This window comes from Ornithorhynchus anatinus, chromosome 4, assembly GCF_004115215.2.
Source record: "Ornithorhynchus anatinus isolate Pmale09 chromosome 4, mOrnAna1.pri.v4, whole genome shotgun sequence".
Taxonomy (NCBI): Eukaryota; Metazoa; Chordata; class Mammalia; order Monotremata; family Ornithorhynchidae; genus Ornithorhynchus; species Ornithorhynchus anatinus.
In genome coordinates, this window is record NC_041731.1 from 25,414,061 (window position 1) to 25,433,283 (window position 19,223).

At 47.6% G+C, this 19,223-nt stretch overlaps 1 protein-coding gene across 5 annotated transcripts in view; it reads left to right on the forward strand.

Moving 5' to 3' along the window:
* The window catches only part of SNTB1 (syntrophin beta 1), an 86,667-nt gene that overhangs the window by 61,849 nt on the left and 5,595 nt on the right, over positions 1-19,223 (forward strand). For all 5 annotated transcript variants that reach the window (XR_003759066.2, XR_003759067.2, XR_003759064.2 and 2 more), the window contains exons 4-6: positions 7,347-7,486; positions 9,228-9,424; positions 18,480-18,670. Coding sequence is in view for 1 of the 5 variants with exons in the window: in XM_029064221.2 (XP_028920054.1) it covers positions 7,347-7,486; positions 9,228-9,424; positions 18,480-18,670 (528 nt within the window). In the remaining 4 variants the exon portion in view is untranslated. The remainder of the gene's footprint in view (positions 1-7,346; positions 7,487-9,227; positions 9,425-18,479; positions 18,671-19,223) is intronic.

Here is a 19,223-nt window from a genome sequence, read left to right on the forward strand (position 1 = left end):
GTGTGCAAAACACTGGACTAAATGCTTGGGAGAATACAACACAACAGAGTAAGTAGGCCCGTTCCCTGCCCAAAAAGAGCTTATTCCTCAAAGCAGTTGCACACCAATCCATCAGTGGCATTGACTGAGTACTTAATGTGTGCAGAGCACTGTGCTAAATGCTTTGAGAAGACAATATGGAAGTGTTGGTAGACACATTCCCTGCCCATAAGGAGTTTCCAGTCTTGCGGATGTCAGGGGGCTGGGGTTCTTGCCTGGGGACTCCCCTCTCTGGGCAGGTCAGTGGAAGACACACTGAGGGCCAGCAACCCAATGTGTGAAAGGCTACCGGTGGACAGTTGGTCATTTTTACCTTGGGCCTATTCAGGAGGCAGAGACTAGAAACCAGAGACTGTCTGGTTGCAAATCCATGCCCAAGTCATGGCCCGCTGAGGAGGGAGGGACCCTGAGGAGGAAGGCAGTGTCAGTGAAACCAAGGTTGGATAATGTTTCCAGGAAAAGAAGGTGGCCACAGTGCCGAAGACAAAAGAAAGGTCAAGGAGGATTAGGATGGAGTAGAGGCCACTGGTTTTGCAGAAACTGAGAAAGGAGTTGAGGGTGTATGACCCCAGGGAGGAGTAATATTTGTTACATTTAAGTACTTAGTAAGTGTAAAATGGGGATTAAGACTGTGATCCCCATATGGCTTGTATCTATCCCAGTGCTTACTACAGTGCCAGGCACATAGTAAGTGGAAATCAGACTGAGACTGAGCTTCCCCTTTTCCCTCTGTTCCCTCTGCTGCCTCTCTGCCCACCCACTTGACTTCCCCTCAGCTAAGCCCTCTTTTCCCCCCTTTCCCTCTGCTCCTCCCCCTCTCCCTTGCCCTCAGCACTGTGCATATCTGCTCATTTGTATATATTTTTATTAGCCTATTTATTTTGTTAATGAGGTGTACATCCCCTTGATTCTATTTATTGCTACTGTTTTTGTCTGTCTCCCCTGATTAGACTGTAAGCCCGTCAGTGGGCAGGGATTGTCTCTACCTGTTGCCAAATTGTACATTCCAAGCACTTAGTACAGTGCTCTGCACATAGTAAGCGCTCAATAAATACTATTGAATGAATAAGTGCTTAACAAATACCATTAAAAAAAAGTGCCAAACACTGTGCTAGATACAAGTTGAAGGCATGGCCTAGTGGAAAGAGCAGGGGTCTGGGAGTCAGAGGACCTGGGTTCTAATTCTGGCTCTGCCAATTGCTTGCTGTGTGACCTTGGGTAAGTCACTTCACTTTGTATCTTGGTTCTCCTGTTCTCCCTCCTACTTAGATTTTGATCCCCTTGTGAGACAGGGACTGTGTCCAAGCCTAATTAACTCATGTCTACCCTAATGCTTAGAAGAATGTGGGACGCACAATAGGCGCTTAACAAATAGTATTGGGAGAAAAAAAGTTAATTAGGTCAAACTCAGTCACTGTCCCACATGGGGCTTATAGTGTAACTAAGAGGAAGAACAGGAATTGAACCTCCATTTTACAAATGAGGGAAGAGCAGGTAAGTGGTGGAATTGAGATCTGTACCCAGGCCCTCTGACTCCGAGCCTCAGACTCCTCCCACCCTCTCTTTAGACTGTGAGTCCGTTACTGGGCAGGGATTGTCTCAATCTGTTGCTGAATTGTACATTTCAAGCCCTTAGTACAGTGCTCTGCACATAGTAAGAGCTCATTAAATAGTATTGAATGAATGAATGAATGCACCATCAATCAGTGAGTCATATTTATTGAACACTTACTATGAGGAAGCAGAATGGCGTAATGGATGGAGCCATGGGCCTGGGAATCAGAAGGTCATGGATTCTAATCCTAACTCCACCACTTGTCTACTGTGTGACCTTGGGTAAGTCACTTCTCTCTGCCTCAGTTACCTCACCTGTAAAATGGGGATTGAGACTGTGAGCCCCTCGTGGGAAAAGGACTGCGTCCAACCTGACTTGCTTGTATCCATCCAGCATTTAGTACAATGGCTGGCACAGATGGCTTAACAGATGCCAGTTTTATTATCATTTTTATTATAAGTGCAGAGCATTGTACCAAGCAGTTGGGAGAGCACAGTACAACAGAATTAGCGGACACGTCCCCTGCCCACAGTGAGTTTACACTTCAGAGAGGGAGACAGACATTAATATGAATAAATAAGTAATTGATGATACATAATTTAAAGAAATGTATATAAGTGATGTGGAGTTGGGGGTGGGACAAATATCAAATGTCCAAAGGTTACTGAGTCCAGCAAGGGGAGTACAGAAGAGGTCACCCACCCCCCAAAGGAAAGTGAAGAAGAAAAAATGATGTGCTCATCTCTGAGAGTGTCCCAGGAGATGGGTGTTTTTATGAGCAGCTGTCTAACTATTGACCCGGAAAGACAGTGGGAACATGATGGAGGCCAGGAACATTGGCTGGAAACCCACAGTGACATGGTCCCAGTTGGTCAGGGCCTGGCTCCCTTCTGATGAGCCTGTGGGGACCCAAGCGCTTAGCACAGTGGTTGGCACAGAGTAAACATAGTAAGCGCCTAACAACTGCCATTGTTATTGTTAGGTATCTGTAGCAGCAGTGTGGCCTAATGGAAAGAGCCCAGGCCTGGGAGTCAGAGGACCAGGGTTCTGATGCCGGTTCCAGCCACCTGCCTACTTTGGGCAAGTCACTTCACTTCTCTGGGCCTCAGCTTCCTTATCTGTAAAATGGGACTTCAGTACCTTTCCTCAAGAATCAGTCTATCAATCAGTGGTATTTATGGAACACTTACCCCGTAAAGAGCACTGTACTAAAGACTTGGGAGAATACACCACAACAGAGTTGGTCGACCCATTCCTTGCCCACAAAGGGGTTACAGTCTAGAGGGACAATCTGTATAATCAGTCCATCAGTTGATATTTATTGGTGCTTACTATGTGCAGAGCACTGGACAAAGCAAGTGGGATAGTCCAGTAGAATAGAGTTGGTAGACACACCCCCTTCCCACATTGAGCTTCCAGTCTAGAGAGACAGTATATAGTCAGTAAATTCATCAGTGGTATTTATCATGTGCTTAGGATATGTACTAAACACTCAGGAGAGGACAGTACATCAGAGTTTGTAGACCCGTTCCCTACCCACAGTAAGCTACTTTATAATCGGGAGCACACGTGTGTAAATGCATTCAGAGACAGAGTGAGGGAAGGGGTGATTTTTCCCTCTGGGATGAAGCAGCGTGGTCTCGTGGCTAGAACTTGGGCCTGAGATTCAGAAGGACCTGGGTTCTAATCCTGTCTCCTGCTCTTGTCTGTTATGTGAACGTGGGCAAGTCACTTCACTTCTTGCCTCAGTTCCCTCATCTGTAAAATGGGGAGTAAGACTGTGAGCCCCATGTGGGACAGGGACAGTGTCCAACCTGATTAGCTTGTGTCTGCCTCATCACTTAGAACAGTGCCTGGCACATAGTAAGAGCTTAACAAATACCTTTTAAAAAAAAAGAAAGAAAAGCAACGCCATTCTTTTGTCAGGAAGCAAGTTCAGGCCTTTCTCCGCCACTGCTACTGCTGCTACCACCACCACCACTGTTCTCCTGAACCCCAAGGCTCTGCTAGGGAGTCAGCAGACGAGCAGGGAGGTTCCCATACGGCAGAACTGGCCAATCTGCCGGTGGCCGGAGGGTGCCCGGTTCTCTTCCATGGGAGCGTGTCTGCCCAGGGCCAGGCTGGGCTGCCTGTCCCACCCCTAGCGGCCCTGGGGAACAGTCCAGCATGGCTGAGGATGGCTGCGGGGAGAGAGCACTCCCTCCTGGAAGAACCCCACCCAGTCACGCCACCACCCGGCACGTTGACAGCAGAGTCTCACTTGGCAGTCATTTTTCCAGCTTCTGAGGCCCATGAGCACGTGCTTTTTTTTTTTTAACGCTTTCTGTGTGTCAAATACTGTTCTAAGCGCTGGGGTAGGTACATGTTAATTAGGTCAGACATAGTCCCTGGCCCATTAGGGGCTAACAGACTCTTCCTGAGGCAGGGGTTTCCAAAGCATACTGATGGATTGACACCAAAACCTTTGGTTTCTGGAATTTGTTAAGCACTTACTATGTGTCAGTCAATCAATTGTATTTTTTGAGCATTTACTGGAGGCAGGACACTGTACTAAGCACTTGGGAGAAGGCACCTTAACAATATAACAGACATATTATAACCCATGCCCGATTCTAGGTGTTGGAGTAGATTCAAGTCAGGTTGTACACAGTTCCGGTCCTGCATGAGGCTCACAGTCTAAGCAGGAGAGAGAAACGGGTGTCCTCATTTTACAGTTGGGGAAATTGAGGCATAGAGAAGTTAAATGACTTGCCCAAGGTCACACAGCAAGCAGTTGGCGGAGCTAGGATTATTATTATTCATAATATATAATAATTATCAAATATTGTCGTATTTGTTAAGTGCTTACTATGTGACAAGCACTGTACTAATTGCTGGGGTATATACAAGATAATCAGGTCTCCTGTGGGGCTCACAGTTTAAGTAGGAGGGAGGAGAGGTATTGAATCCCCATTTTGTAGATGAGAGAACTGAGTCCCAGAGAAGTGAAGTAACTTGCTCAAGGTCCCACATCTGCCTTCCAGGCCTGTGCTCTTTCCACTAAGTGGCACTGCTTCTCTGGGCAGTCGTAACAAGGGCAGAGTGAAGATCTATTTTTCTAACCTCAGGACATATGGGGAGACCAACAAAGCAGCACGATTAGGACTCAGGAGACCCTGGTTTTTAGTCCCAGCTCTGCCACTGGCCTGTTCTGCAACTTGGGGCAAGTCCCTGCACCTCTCTGGGCCTCAGTCACAGCTGTAAAATGGGGGCAAGATGCCTGCTCTCCTTCCCTCCCTCTTAGATTGTGAGCTCCAGTTGGGACTGTGTCTTATATGTTTCATTGCTAGAGTTTGGTCCCTGTACCATATGAAGTGCTTAATAAATGCCATCATCGAGATTATTATGAGAAGCAGCATGTCTCAGTGGAAAGAGCACAGGCCTGGAAGTCAGAGGACCTGGGTTCTTATCCCAGCTCTGCCATGTGTCTGCTGTGTGTCCTTGGGCAAGTTACTTCACTTCCCTGTGCCTCAGTTTCCTCAACTAGAAAATGGGGATTCAGTGCTATGCCCTCCTCCTTTGACTCTAAGCACTGGAGTAGAGTGGTTGCCTATCAACCTTCGCACGAAAGAAAAACTCCTCACTCTTGGCTTCAAAGCTCTCCATCACCTTGCCCCCTCCTACCTCACCTCCCTTCTCTCTTTCTCCTGCCCACCCTGTTCACTTCGCTTCTCTGCTGCTAACTTCCTCATGGTCCCTCGTTCGTGCCTGTCCGGCCGTTGACCCCAGGCCCACGTCCTACTGCTATCCTGGAATTCCTTCCCTCCTCATGTCCGCCAAACTAACTCTGTTCCCCTCTTCAAAGCCCTACTGAGAGCTCACCTCCAAGAGGCTGTCCCAGACTGAGCTCACCTCTTTTCCCTCTGCTCCCCCTCTACCCTCTGCTCCTCCCCCTTCCCTTCCCCTCAGCTGAGCCCCCTTTCCTTCTGCTTCCCCTCCCCTCCCCTGCCCACCCCACCCTCTGCGCCTCCCCCTCCCCCCTTGCCCTCAGCACTATGCTCATTTGTATATATTATTTATTTCCCTATTTATTTTGTTAACGAGGTGTAAATCCCCTTGATTCTATTTATCGTGATAATATCTTGTTTTAGTTTTGTTCTGTTTTGCTCTTCAGTCTCCCCCGATTAGACTGTGAGCCGTCATTGGGCAGGGATTGTTTCTATCTGTTGCCGAATTGTACGTTCCAAGCTCTTAGTACAGTGCTCTGCATGTAGTAAGCGCTCAATAAATACTATTGAATGAATGAATGAACCAAGCTAATTAGGTTGGACATGGTTCCTGACCCACATGGGGCTCACAGTCTTAATCCCCATTTTACAGAGAAGGAACTGAGGCCCAGAGATGTGAAGTACCTGCCCAAGGTCATCCATCAACCAAGTGGTGGAAAAGGGATTAGAACCCAGGTGCCCACAGCCCAGCTGGTGCTCTCTCAACTAGGCCACACGGCTTCCCCCTGCTGCTTGTAATGGTTGATTCCATTAGAGTCCAGCCTAAGAGGCCCAGAGGCCCCAGTGCTGAATTTCCCGCCAAGAGACTTCATGCCCTGTGGAACCAAGATTCCAGACTGGGCTGGTGGGCTGGAGGGGAGGGACACCCACTGCTAAAACCACTTCCTGCCTCAGACCTGTTTGAGGTCTGCTAGAGCTCTTTCCACATGTGGGGCAGTGAGGCTGCCTTCTTTCTCCCCAGGCTGGTCTCCCAGGCCAGAGCCGGGGCAGGTGCCTTTTGCTGGCCACGACCTTGCTCATGTGTCTCCCACCTCTAACCCCAGGATCACACCCTTCACCCCTGCCCAAAACTCCCACCTTACCTCAAGCTTGTCAGACCATAGCCCTCCCCATCTTCTGGGCTTATATGGGAATCCTACTCCTCCAGGTAGCCTTCCCTGATTGAGCTTGACCATCCCTGGTCAGCTTGTCCACTCACAGTACTTCTGAATGTGTTCTCTACTTATTTTTTATGGTATCTGTTAAGCACTTACTATGTGCCAGGCACTGTCCTAAATGCTGGGGAAGATAAAAGGTAATTGGGTTGGATGCAGCCCCTGTCCCACATGGGGCTCCCAGACTTATTCCCCATTTTACAGATGAGGTAACTGAGGCACAGAGAAGTGAAGCGACTTTTTTGGGTTTTTTTAAGTGCTCACTGTGTGCCAACTCTTCTACCAAGCGCTGGGGTAGGCACAAACTAATAAGGTGAGCAGGGAAAGTGTCTGTTATATTGTTGTATTGTACTCAGCGTGGCTCAGTGGAAAGAGCACGGGCTTAGGAGTCAGTGGTCATGGGTTTGAATCCCGGCTCTGCCACCTGTCAGCTGTGTGACTTTGGGCAAGTCACTTAACTTCTCGGTGCCTCAGTTACCTCATCTGTAAAATGGGGATTAAGACTGTGAGCCTCATGTGGGACAGGGACTGCATCCAACCCAATTACCTTTTATCTTCCCCAGCATTTAGGACAGTCCCTGGCACACAGTACTTACTCTGCTTACCCTGTACCCCAGCACTTAGAACAGTGCTCAGCACATAGTAAGCGCTTAACAAATATCAATATTATTATAATAATAATTACTCTCCCAAGCACTTGGCCCAGTACTGTGCACAGAGTAAGCACTCAGTAAATACGATTGATTGATTGATTGGTTGCTGCTGGCCTGGACTCCCGCCGCCTTCCCAGCCTGCAGGTGGGGTTTCAGGGCCACCCTTGGTCTGTGGCAGGCACCAGGAGACGAGGAGAAGCCGTGGAAGCCGGCCCTCATCGTTGTCACTGAGAAAGACCTGCTGCTGTTCCAGAGCATGCCACGAATCAAGGAGGCCTGGCTCAGCCCGGTCCACACGTGCCCCCTGCTGGCCACCAGGTACTGCGCTGAGTGGGTTGAGGAGGTGGGAGGGCAGGGAGACGGGACCTGCAGGGGGTGGAGGGGTTAGGCAGGGCCAGGCTTCTCACCTGTTCCCTAACTCTGCTCTAATTGGGCGAGGTGAAATGGTCACCCACTTGGCCCTCATTTGGCAGCAGCTCCTGTTACTACAAAGCAGAGACCCAAAAGTGTCCCTTCTGTTTGTCACTGTTGCCACCATCATCATCATCATCATTGCCTATTTTGTGCAAAGTCTTGTCCTGGTTGGGTACAGACTGTGTGCAGATTTCTGTCCTGGACAGGTACAGATCATGTGCAGAGTTCTATCCCAGACAGATACAGACTGTATACAGACCTCTGTCCCGGACAGATACATACCATATGCAGAGTTCTGTTCCGGACATATACATACCATGTGCAAACCTCTGTCCCGGGCAAAAACGTACTGTATGCTGAACCATTCATTTATTTTCATTCATTCATTCAATAGTATTTTTTGAGTGCTTAGTGTGTGCAGAGCACTGTACTAAGTGCTTGGGAGAGTACAATATAACAATAAACAGATAGATTCCCTGCCCACAATGAGCTTACTATCTAGGGGGATAAATATTTATAAGGTAAATACTAAATCTTAAAATTAAATATTTGTAAATAAAATTACAGCTTTATACATAAGAGCTGTGTAGGTGGGAGGGGGGATAAATAAAGGGAGTAAATCAGGTTGACACAGAAGGGAGTGGGAGAAGATGGCCCTTTTCCTGGAAAGTTTGCAAGCGTGTTGGAATCTCAGCTCTTCTTGGCTCTGGGTTTTTCATTTGAGGCTTTGTGAAAACAGTTTTTGCTTGGCCAAAGCTAATTTGATGTTGCCAAACACAAAAGAAATGAAAACTGGGGCAGGGGTCAGCGGCCTGAATGGAGAGTTTGTGCCACCATTTCCTCCCGTTAGTCATAATTGGCGGACAGTATTGGTCTTCAGAGAGCTGGAATTGAGGGCACCGCTTGGCCGAACCATCGGAGCTGATTGACCTGACTCAGTCACATGCTTATGTTCAGGGGTCTTGTGCTCGGCCTCTGGGAAGGCAATTTTGTATGTCTATGGGAGAAGGGGGGAGTGCGTCTTATTAAGGAACACTGAAGCAGGGAACTGGAAAGAGCCTTTAGAGAAACCATTAAACAATGGTATTTATTGAGCACTCACTGTGTGCAGAGCACTGTACAAAGCACTTGGGAGAGTACAATAGAACAGAGTCAGTAGACACATTCCCATCTAGACCATCCCCTTATGCCTTTCTAGGTGGGTAAGAATTGGGCGTATGTTTAACTACCTCTAGGGAAGAGTGAGAAGCAGCATAGCCTAATGGATAGATCTCAGGCCAGGGAATCAGAAGGACCTGCCTCTAATCCTGGCTCCACCGGGTACTGCTGGGTGATCTTGGGCAAGTTACTTGACTTGTCTGGACCTCAGTTCCCTCATCTGGAAAATGGGGATTAAGAGCAGAAGCCTCAAGAGGGACATGGACTATGTCCAACTTGATTAGCTTATAACTACCCCAGTGCTTAGTACGATGCCTGGCACATAGTAACTAAGTTAGTAACCATTAAAAAAAGAGAAGGAGGAAGTGCTAGAGTGTAAAGACAGGGACATTCGGGGAGCCAGGAGGGACAGATCATAAGGAGCCAAAGTCCACTTCCTGGTCCATCTGTCTCCCAGAGTCTCCCTGGTCCTCTTCTTTAATTTCAGGCTGGTGCACTCAGGCCCCGGGAAGGGGTCTCCACAGGCTGGTGCGGATTTGACCTTCGCTACTCGGACTGGGACCAGGCAAGGCATCGAGACCCACCTGTTCCGTGCAGAGAACGGCCGAGACCTGTCCCAGTGGACGAGGAGCATAGTGCAAGGCTGCCACCACGCGGCCCAACTCATTTCACAAGTCACCACCCGTGAGTACCACCGGACGCCCCCCCAGCCACCCTCCCCAGCTCTGCTCACAATGAGTGCTCCATCAGCATGATTGATTGATTCCTCAGTCAGTAGGATTGATTGAGCTCTGCTTATGTTCAGAGCACTCTACTAAGAGCTTGGGAGAAAACAATCCCACAGAGTTGGCAGACACAATCCTTTCAGATGCTTCCAGTCACCCAAGCCCGATCACATCGCTTTTTCGCTAGCCAGCGCTTAGAACAGTGCCAGGCACACAGTAAGTGCTTAACAAATGTTGTTGTTATTATTGTCATTATCAGTTCATGGTCAGGCTGTGGCCTTGTCCTGCTTAAATAGGCCCAGCAGGAATTGACATCTAGAGCTCCCTCTTCTTGCTCCAGATATTTACCCTCTGGGTCACTCTGGGTTTTTGTGTTTTTTTCTAATGGTATTTGTTAAGTGCTTACTATGTGCCAGGCATCATTCTAAGCGCTGGAATAGATATAAGATAATCAGGTGAAACAGAGTATTCATTCAATTAATTCAATAGTATTTATTGAGCGCTTACTATGTACAGAGCACTGTACTAAGCGCTTGGGATGAACAAGTCGGCAACAGATAGAGACAGTCCCTGCCGTTTGACGGGCTTACAGTCTAATCGGGGGAGATGGACAGACAAGAACAATGGCAATAAATAGAGTCAAGGGGAAGAACATCTCGTAAAAACAATGGCAACTAAATAGAATCAAGGCGATGTACAATTCATTAACAAAATAAATAGGGTAATGGAAATATATACAGTTGAGCGGACGAGTACAGTGCTGTGGGGATGGGAAGGGAGAGGTGGAGGAGCAGAGGGAAAAGGGGAAAAAGAGGGTTTAGCTGCGGAGAGGTAAAGGGGGGGGGTGGCAGAGGGAGTAGAGGGAGAAGAGGAGCTCAGTCTGGGAAGGCCTCTTGGAGGAGGTGAGTTTTAAGAAGGGTTTTGAAGAGGGGAAGAGAATCAGTTTGGCGGAGGTGAGGAGGGAGGGCGTTCCAGGACTGCGGGAAGACGTGGCCCAGGGGTCAACGGCGGGATAGGCGAGACCGAGGGACGGTGAGGAGGTGGGCGGCAGAGGAGCGGAGCGTGCGGGGTGTGTGGTAGAAAGAGAGAAGGGAGGAGAGCTAGGAAGGGGCAAGGTGATGTAGAGCCTTGAAGCCTAGAGTGAGGAGTTTTTGTTTGGAGCGGAGGTTGATAGGCAACCACTGGAGTTGTTTAAGAAGGGGAGTAACATGCCCAGATCGTTTCTGCAGGAAGATGAGCCGGGCAGCGGAGTGAAGAATAGACCGGAGCGGGGCGAGAGAGGAGGAAGGGAGGTCAGAGAGAAGGCTGACACAGTAGTCTAGCCGGGATATAACAAGAGCCTGTAGCAGTAAGGTAGCCGTTTGGGTGGAGAGGAAAGGGCGGATCTTGGCGATATTGTAAAGGTGAAACCGGCAGGTCTCGGTAACGGATAGGATGTGTGGGGTGAACGAGAGAGACGAGTCAAGGATGACACTGAGATTGCGGGCCTGAGAGACGGGAAGGATGGTCGTGCCATCCACGGTGATAGAGAAGTCTGGGAGAGGACCGGGTTTGGGAGGGAAGATGAGGAGCTCAGTCTTGCTCATGTTGAGTTTTAGGTGGCGGGCCGACATCCAGGTGGAGACGTCCCGAGGCAGGAGGAGATGCGAGCCTGAAGGGAGGGGGAGAGAACAGGGGCGGAGATGTAGATCTGCGTGTCATCTGCGTAGAGATGGTAGTCAAAGCTGTGAGAGTGAATGAGTTCACCGAGGGAGTGCGTGTAAATGGAGAACAGAAGAGGGCCAAGAACTGACCCTTGAGGAACTCCAACAGTTAAAGGATGGGAGGGGGAGGAGGCACCAGCGAAGGAGACCGAGAATGACCGGCCAGAGAGGTAAGAGGAGAACCAGGAGAGGACAGAGTCCATGAAGCCAAGGTGAGATAAGGTATGGAGGAGGAGGGGATGGTCGACATAATAGTGGTGGCATTTGTTAAGCGCTTACTATGTGCAAAGCACTGTTCTAAGCTCTGGGGGATAAAAGGGCTCACAGTTTTCATCCCCATTTTACAGATGAGCGAACTGAGGCCCAGAGAAGTGAAGTGACTTGCCCAAAGTCACACAGCTGGCAAGCGGCTGAGCTGGGATTAGAATCGAGACTGAGGTTATTCATGTGTTTTTGATTTTGTAATGAATAGAAACTGATTTAGTCTTCAGGAAATGCTGGTTCCAGAACTGAACCCAGCCCAGAGGTTGCTCTGGGGTTCGACTCTCCTTTCTCTCTTCCACATCTCCAGCCCAGAACAAATATTTCCCTTCTGATTTTCCACGCATTCTACTTCTGCAGTGTGTAGGGAGGAATTTTGGTACCCTCTGGTGGCCAAAAGCACTCTTGTCGATTCCTGTTTCTGGTGACCCGACAAAACTTAATAATAATAATAATAATGTTGGTATTTGTTAAGCGCTTACTATGTGCCGAGCAAAACTTCAGGCCTGGTGAGCAGAGAGAAATGGACATTTCTGAGTTAGGTTTTTTTTTTAATAGAAAAATTTTCTCGTTTTTGATCTCCAACCCAAATCAGTCACCTTTGTCTCCTTGTTCATTTTGTCATTAGTAAATCCTATGTTACATTTAACCACTATTTCAGGTCCCTTCGTAAAAATTTTTCCTACGTGCAGGGTATTTTTCAAATAACGTGTTTAAATGTGATGCATTTTGCATTGGAGGCTATTTGCCCATCATCTCCCTTTTTCCTCCTAAGTAGCTTCCTCGTTAATGTTAGTTAGAAATTAGTAGTGGTGTTATTAATTGAATGCCTTATGAGTGTGTTTCACTGTACTGATTGATTGGGAAGTATGAAACAAGCGACCCGTTCCATTCCCACTAGGCATTTACATTTTAACAGGGAAGATAAGCATGAAAATATTTCCAGAGTAATCAAGATAAATAATTGATTGCACACTAAAATAAATGTACACATATAAGTGCTAGAGTTGGCTGAAGTTAACTAATACCTTGAAAAAAATTTTCAAGTGGGTTTTATTGTCATTTACTTTGTCGTGGAGTTTTAGTTAGAAGGATGCAGTTTAGTACCTGCTTTATAGGCATGATTTGGCCCAACTTTTACTCTGATTAGATTGAAAAGCCTGCTAAAGTCGTAAATAAAATAAATCTCTGTGTGTGTGTGTATGTGTGTTAGATATGTGCTGTACATGCTCTTTCAACAAAATCAGGTTATAGTGACAGGTCTCTCCCCCAACCCCAAAACCATGCCAAAAATTCTTTAGATAAATAAAAGCATTTTTTATTATCCCAGTATTTTTTCAGATGTTGTGTAGTAAAAGTGGTATTTTTTAAGCACTTATAATATGCAGGAAATTATTCTAAGTCCCGGGGAATAATACAATAATAATAATACAAGCACACCGATTCAGACAGTCTCTGGCATGCAAATGCCTCACATTCTAGAGGGGATAGAACAGACACACAAGGCAAGACTATCATTGAAAAATTTTAAAAAATGTTCAGAATAACAGTGCCTCATCACTCAGTGGTAATTATCGAGTATTTTCTATTTGCAGAGCACTGTACTTGAGTACAACAGAGTTGGTAGACACATGCCTTGCCCACAACAAGCTTCCAGTCTAGAAGGGGAGACAGACATTGATCAATATATATAATTTATAATATATAACATAGGTTAAGTACATAAGTGCTGTGGGGTTGAAGGTGGGGCAAATACCAGGTGCCCAAAGTTCACAGTTCCAAGTGCATAGATGATGCAGAAGGGAGAGGGAGCCAGGGAAAAGAGGGCTTAATTGGGGAAGGCCTCTTGGAGGAGATGAGACTTTAATAATGGTCTAAAAGCGAAGAGAGTAGAGTAGTGGTCTGAGATATATGGACAGGGAGGGAATTCCAGGCTAGGGGGAGGACGTGGGAAAAGGGTTGGAGGAGATATAGATGAGACCGGGGCACAGTAAGTAAGCCGGAGGTAGAGGAGCGGAGTGTGCGGGTTAGGCTGCGGTAGCAGATCAGTGAGGTGGGACAGGGTCGGCTGATTGAGTTGGTTAGAAATTTCTGATTGATGGGGAGGTAGATGGGCAGCCATCGGAGGCTCGTGAGGAGTGGGGAGAACAATTTTGTTGTAAAACGATCCGGGCAGCAGAACGAAGTATGGATTTGAGTGGGGACAGACAGGAGGCCGAGAGGTCAGTGAGGAAGCTGATGCAGTAGTCAGAGCAGGGTAGGAAAAGTGGTTGGATCAGCCTGGTCATAGTTCGGATGGAGAGGAGAGGGCAGGTTTTAACAATGTGGAGGTGAAACTGGCAGGATTTGGTGACGGATTGATTATGTGCGTTGTATGAGAAAGGCGAGTTGAGGACAAAGCCAAGGATACGGGCTTGTGAGATAGGATAGTGGTATCATCTATAGTGATGGGAAAGACAAGGGGAGGGGACAAGGTTTCTGCTTCGAAGATTAGGAGTTTAGTTTTGGACACGGTTGTTTGAGGTGTCGGTGGGACATTCAGATAGAGATGTCCTGAAGGCCGGAGGGAATGCAGGGAAGGAAAGAGGTGAGGGCTGGAGTTGTATATTTGGGAAACACCTACAGGGAGATGGTGGTTGTAGCCATGGGAGCGAATGAGTTCCCCAAGGGAGTGGGTGTAGATGGAGAATAGAAGGAGACCCAAAACTGAGTCTGGAGGGGCCCCCACTTTTAGAGGGTGGGAGGCAGAGGAGGAACGAGTTAAAAAAGCCAAAAAACTGATAAGGAGCTGTTAGAGTGTATCTCCAGTCAGGATTATCATCCCCTCCATTTCATAGTTTCACAGAGAAACAGCATGGCTCAGTGGAAAAGAGCACGGGCTTTGGAGTCAGAGGTCATGGGTTCGAACCCCGGCTCTGCCACTTGTCAGCTGTGTGACTTTGGGCAAGTCACTTCACTTCTCGGTGCCTCAGTTACCCCATCTGTAAAATGGGGATTGAGACTGTGAGCCCCACGTGGGACAACCTGATTCCCCTGTGTCTACCCCAGCGCTTAGAACAGTGCTCAGCACATAGTAAGCGCTTAACAAATACCAACATTATTAACCCATGACTTCTGACTCCCAAGCCCGTGCTCTTTCCACTGAGCCACGCTCCCACAGAGGGCTCACATTCCTAATGCCCGTTTTAAAGATGAGTGAACTGAGGCAATGAGAAATGAAGTGACTTGCCCGAGGTCACACAGCAGACCAAGTGGCAGAGTGGAGATTAGAACCCAGATCCTTCTGATTTTCAGACTCAGGCTCTATCTACTAAGCCACTCTGCTTCTCACGTGACCAGCAGCAGGGTTTCAAACAAAATTTAAGGAGCTCAACTTCATGCCGGTGTTCGACAATAAATACAAGGCCAGAGGAATTAGCCCCCACTCTTCCATCATTCTCCATCCTGTAGGAAATGGGCTAAATCACTCAGTCAGTGGTACTTATTGAGCGCTTTCTGTGTGCAGAGCACTGTACTAAGTGCTTGGGAGAGGACAGCATAATAAGGTTGATAGTCATGTTTCCTGTGCCCACTGTGAACACAGCCATTTCAGAACTACAAAAAAGTATTACTTGTCAGCCTTCTTTTTTGTATTTGCCAAGAATTTAAACCATATTTAATTGATCAGTTAATGACTTTTACTAAGTGCTTATCATGTGTGAAGCACTGTACTGGGCGCTTGGGAGACTACAAAACAATGGAGTTGGTAGCGATTCCTGCCCTATTGGAGCAGCCTAGTGAGGGAGATTGCAGAGGGGGGAAGCAGCAGAATGAATATAAGGATATAATAATTCGTAATGATGGTATTTTTTAAGCACTTATTATGGGTCAAGCACTGTTCCAAGCACTGGGGTAGAAACAAGTTAATCAAATGGACACAGTCCCAAATGAGACTCACAGTCTAAGTAGGAGGGAAAACAGGATCTGTACATAAATGCTGGCAGTCAGACTATTTAAAGGGGTAGACCGGATGTCACAGGCAACACAGAAGGGAGGGACAGTGCCAGGGTGTGTGTGGCGGGGGTGGTGGCGGTCATAAAATGTTAATCAAGGAAGGCTTCCTGAAGGAGCTGTGATTTTAGTGGGCCTATGAAGGTGGGGAGAGTGGTAGTCTCCCAGATGTCAAAGGACAGGGAGTTCTAGGCTGATTCATTCATTCATTTGATTGTATTTATTGAGCACTTATTGTGTGCAGAACACTAAGCACTTGGGAAAGTAAATATAACAGAGTTGGTAGACACGTTCCCTGACCACAGTGAGTTTACAGTCTAGAAGGGGAGTCTTTACTATCAGCTTTAGAGCATTCAATCACCTGGCTCCCTCCTATCTCACCTCACTACTAAACCCAGCCCTCACACTTCGCTCCTCTAAATGCCAGACTTTTCACTGTACCTCAGTCTCGTCTATCTTGCCGTCCACCTCTCGCCCACGTTCTGCCTCTGTCCTGGGATGCCCTTCCCTCTTCATATCCGACAGATTATTACTGTCCCCAGTCTCAGTGCCTTATTGAAGGCATATCTCCTCGAAGACTAAGCCTGCATTTCCTCTTCTCCCTCTGCATCACTCTGACACTTGGCTTTGCTGCCTTGATTCACCCCTCCCTCACCCCCTCAGCACATATGTACATATCTCTAATTCACTGATTTGTTAATGTCCATCTCCCCCTCTAGACTGTAAGCTCACTGGGGACTGGGAATGTGTCTGTTTAATAATAATAATAATATTGGTATTTGTTAAGCACTTACTATGTGCAGAGCACTGTTCTAAGCGCTGGAGCAGATACAGGGTAATCAGGTTGTCCCACGTGAGGCTCACAGTGAATCCCCATTTTACAGAAGAGGTAACTGAGGCCCAGAGAAGTTAAGTGACTTGCCCACAGTCACACAACTGCCAAGTGGCAGAGCTGGGATTCGAACCCATGACCTCTGACTCCCAAGCCCAGGCTCTTTCCACTGAGCCACGCTGCTTCCCAATAATGATGACATTTGTTAAGCGCTTACTATGTTCTAAGCGCTGGGGGGGAGGATACAAGGTAGTCAGGTTGTCCCATATTGTTATATTGTACTGTATCAAGCTCTTAGTAGAGTGATCTGCATAAAGTAAGCACTCAATAATTATGATTGTCTGACTGACAGACTGTAAATTCTTGACTACTTCCTCCTCTGCCCCTTCTCCTTCCCCTACACCGAAGACATTCCCCCTCCCCCCACACCCAGCCCCCTTGGGGTTTCTGCTGGGCTAGTTTTCCCAGAAGCCAAGCAAACTAATGCGAAGGCAGAATTCCTGCTGCAGGGCTTCTTGCTAGACAATCCATGCCTTTGTGTAATTACTTCGAAGCTAAGTAGTGCTCCAAAATGTCTCTCCATCTCTAAAACCTGGGGGGAGGGTAAGTGAAGAGGTTTCAACTTAGGCCTTTAAATTTTTCAGACTTATTTTGTGCTGGAAAAGAGGCCAAGGTTTTGAACTCCTTCACCAGAATGAACCAGAGGCCACTTGAATCCTAAGCTGAATGAAATTGTGTTCCTTGAGAACAAGGCAGACCCACTGGACAGTCAGAGAGGTTACAGTGATTCAAGAGGAGTGAGCATGGCCTTAAAGGGTACCATTTTACTCACCAGATCAATGGTATTTATTGAGAAGCAGTGTGGCCTAGTGGAGAAAAGCAAGGGCCTGGATGTCAGAAGGACCTGGGTTCTAATTCTAGCACCATCACTTCTCTGCTGTGTGATCTTTGTGCCCGTTAACTTATCTTTAAAAGGGGGATTAAGACTGTGAGCCCTATGTGGGACAGGGACTGGATCCAACCTGATTAGCTTGTATCTACCCCAGCATTTAGTACAGTGCCTGTCACATAGTAAGCACTTAACGAATACCTTAAAAGACAAAAAGCACTTACTTTGTGCAGAGCTGTCTACTAAGCACTTGGAAGAGTACACTAGAGTTGGTAGATGTGATCCCTGCCCACAGGGATCTTACAGTCTGGTGGAGACAGACATTAAAATAAAAGACAGGTTTGAGAAGCGGCAGAGTATAAAGATATGAACGTAAGTCGTTGTAGGGCTGGGATGGGGAGAGAATGAAGGTGCTTGAGGAGTACAGACCCAAATGCATAGATGATGCAGAAGCGAGGGCAAATGGTCTGGGAAATGAGCAGTTGTGATTTTAGTAAGACTTTGAAGATGAGGAGACTGTTGGTCTCTCGGATATGAAGAGGGAGGAAATCCTAAGCCAGAGGGACACTGTGGCCAGGGGGTTGGCAGTGAGATGGATGAGATCAGGTACAGTGAGGAGGTTGACTTGGGAGGAGTCAAGTGTGCAGGTTGGGTTGATACAAGGAATTTGTGAGTGAAGGTAGGATGGGGAGAGCTTTTTGAGTGTCTTAAAGTTGACAGTAAGGCATTTCTGTTTGATGCAGAGGTGGGTGGACAATCACTGGAAGTTCTTGAGGAGCGGGGAAACATGCACTGAATGTTTTCGTAGAAAAATGATCTGGGCTGCAAAGTGAAGTATGGACTGGAATGGGGAGAAACAGGAGGCAGGGAGACCAGAAAGGAGGCTGATATGATAATCAAGGCAGGATAAGGTCAGTGGTTGGATTAATGTGGTAGCAGTTTGGATGGAGGGGAAAGGGTGGATTTTACAATACTGTGAAGGTTGGACAGGATTTAGAGAGAGATTGATTATGTGAGTAGATGAGAGAGAGTAGTCAAGGATAGCGCAAAAGTTTTGGGCTTTTGAGACAGGAAGGTTGGTGGTGCTGTCTACCATCAGAGGAAGGGCAGGCTTAGGGTGGGAAGATGGAGTTCTGTTTTTGACATTTTAAGTTTGAGGTGACGGCAGGACATCCAAGTAGATGGCATTCATCAGTCATTCCTATTTATTGAGTGCTTACTATGTGCAGAGCCCTATATTAAGCACTTGGGAGAGGACATTATAACAGAGCTGGTAGCCAGGTTCCTTGTCCACAAGGAGTTGCCACTGTAAAGCCAACACGCGCATTCTGTCTTTCAGCTTGCACGTACAAAAACCAGGAGTGCCGCCTCACCATCCACTATGAGAACGGATTCTCTCTCATGGCTGAGCCACGGGACGGAGCCTTCCCCAAGACCATCATACAGTCGCCCTACGAGAAACTGAAGACATCATCGGATGATGGGATCCGGATGCTCTACCTAGACTTTGGGGGAAAGGACGGCGAGATGGTAAGTCCTGCTGGGGCCTGTCACTTCACCTCCCCCCATTAGCTGTGCTGAAGGGGGACTCCAGAAAGGCACGTTGAGTCAAGTTGGTCGAAGCGGCCTAGTGGACACAGCCCAGGCCTGGGACTCAGAGGATCTGGGTTCTAATGCCAGCTCCACTATCTGCCTGCTAAGGGACCTTGGGAAAGTCACTTCACTTCTCTGGGTCTGGCACGTTGAGGCAAGTTGGTCGAAGCGGCCTAGTGGACACAGCCCAGGCCTGGGACTCGGAGGATCTGGGTTCTAATGCCAGCTCCACCATCTGCCTGCTAAGAGACCTTGGGAAAGTCACTTCACCTCTCTGGGTCTCAGTTCCCTCATCTGCAAAATGAGGATTCAGTCAGTCGTATTTATTGAGGTTTAGTGTGTTAACACTTGAGAGAGTACAATATACTATAACAGACAATTTCCCTGTCCACAACAAGCTTACAGTCCAGAGGGGGAGACCGATTTTAATATAAATGACTTAAAGATATGGACATAAGAACTGTGGGGCTGGGGCGAGGGGTGAATAAAG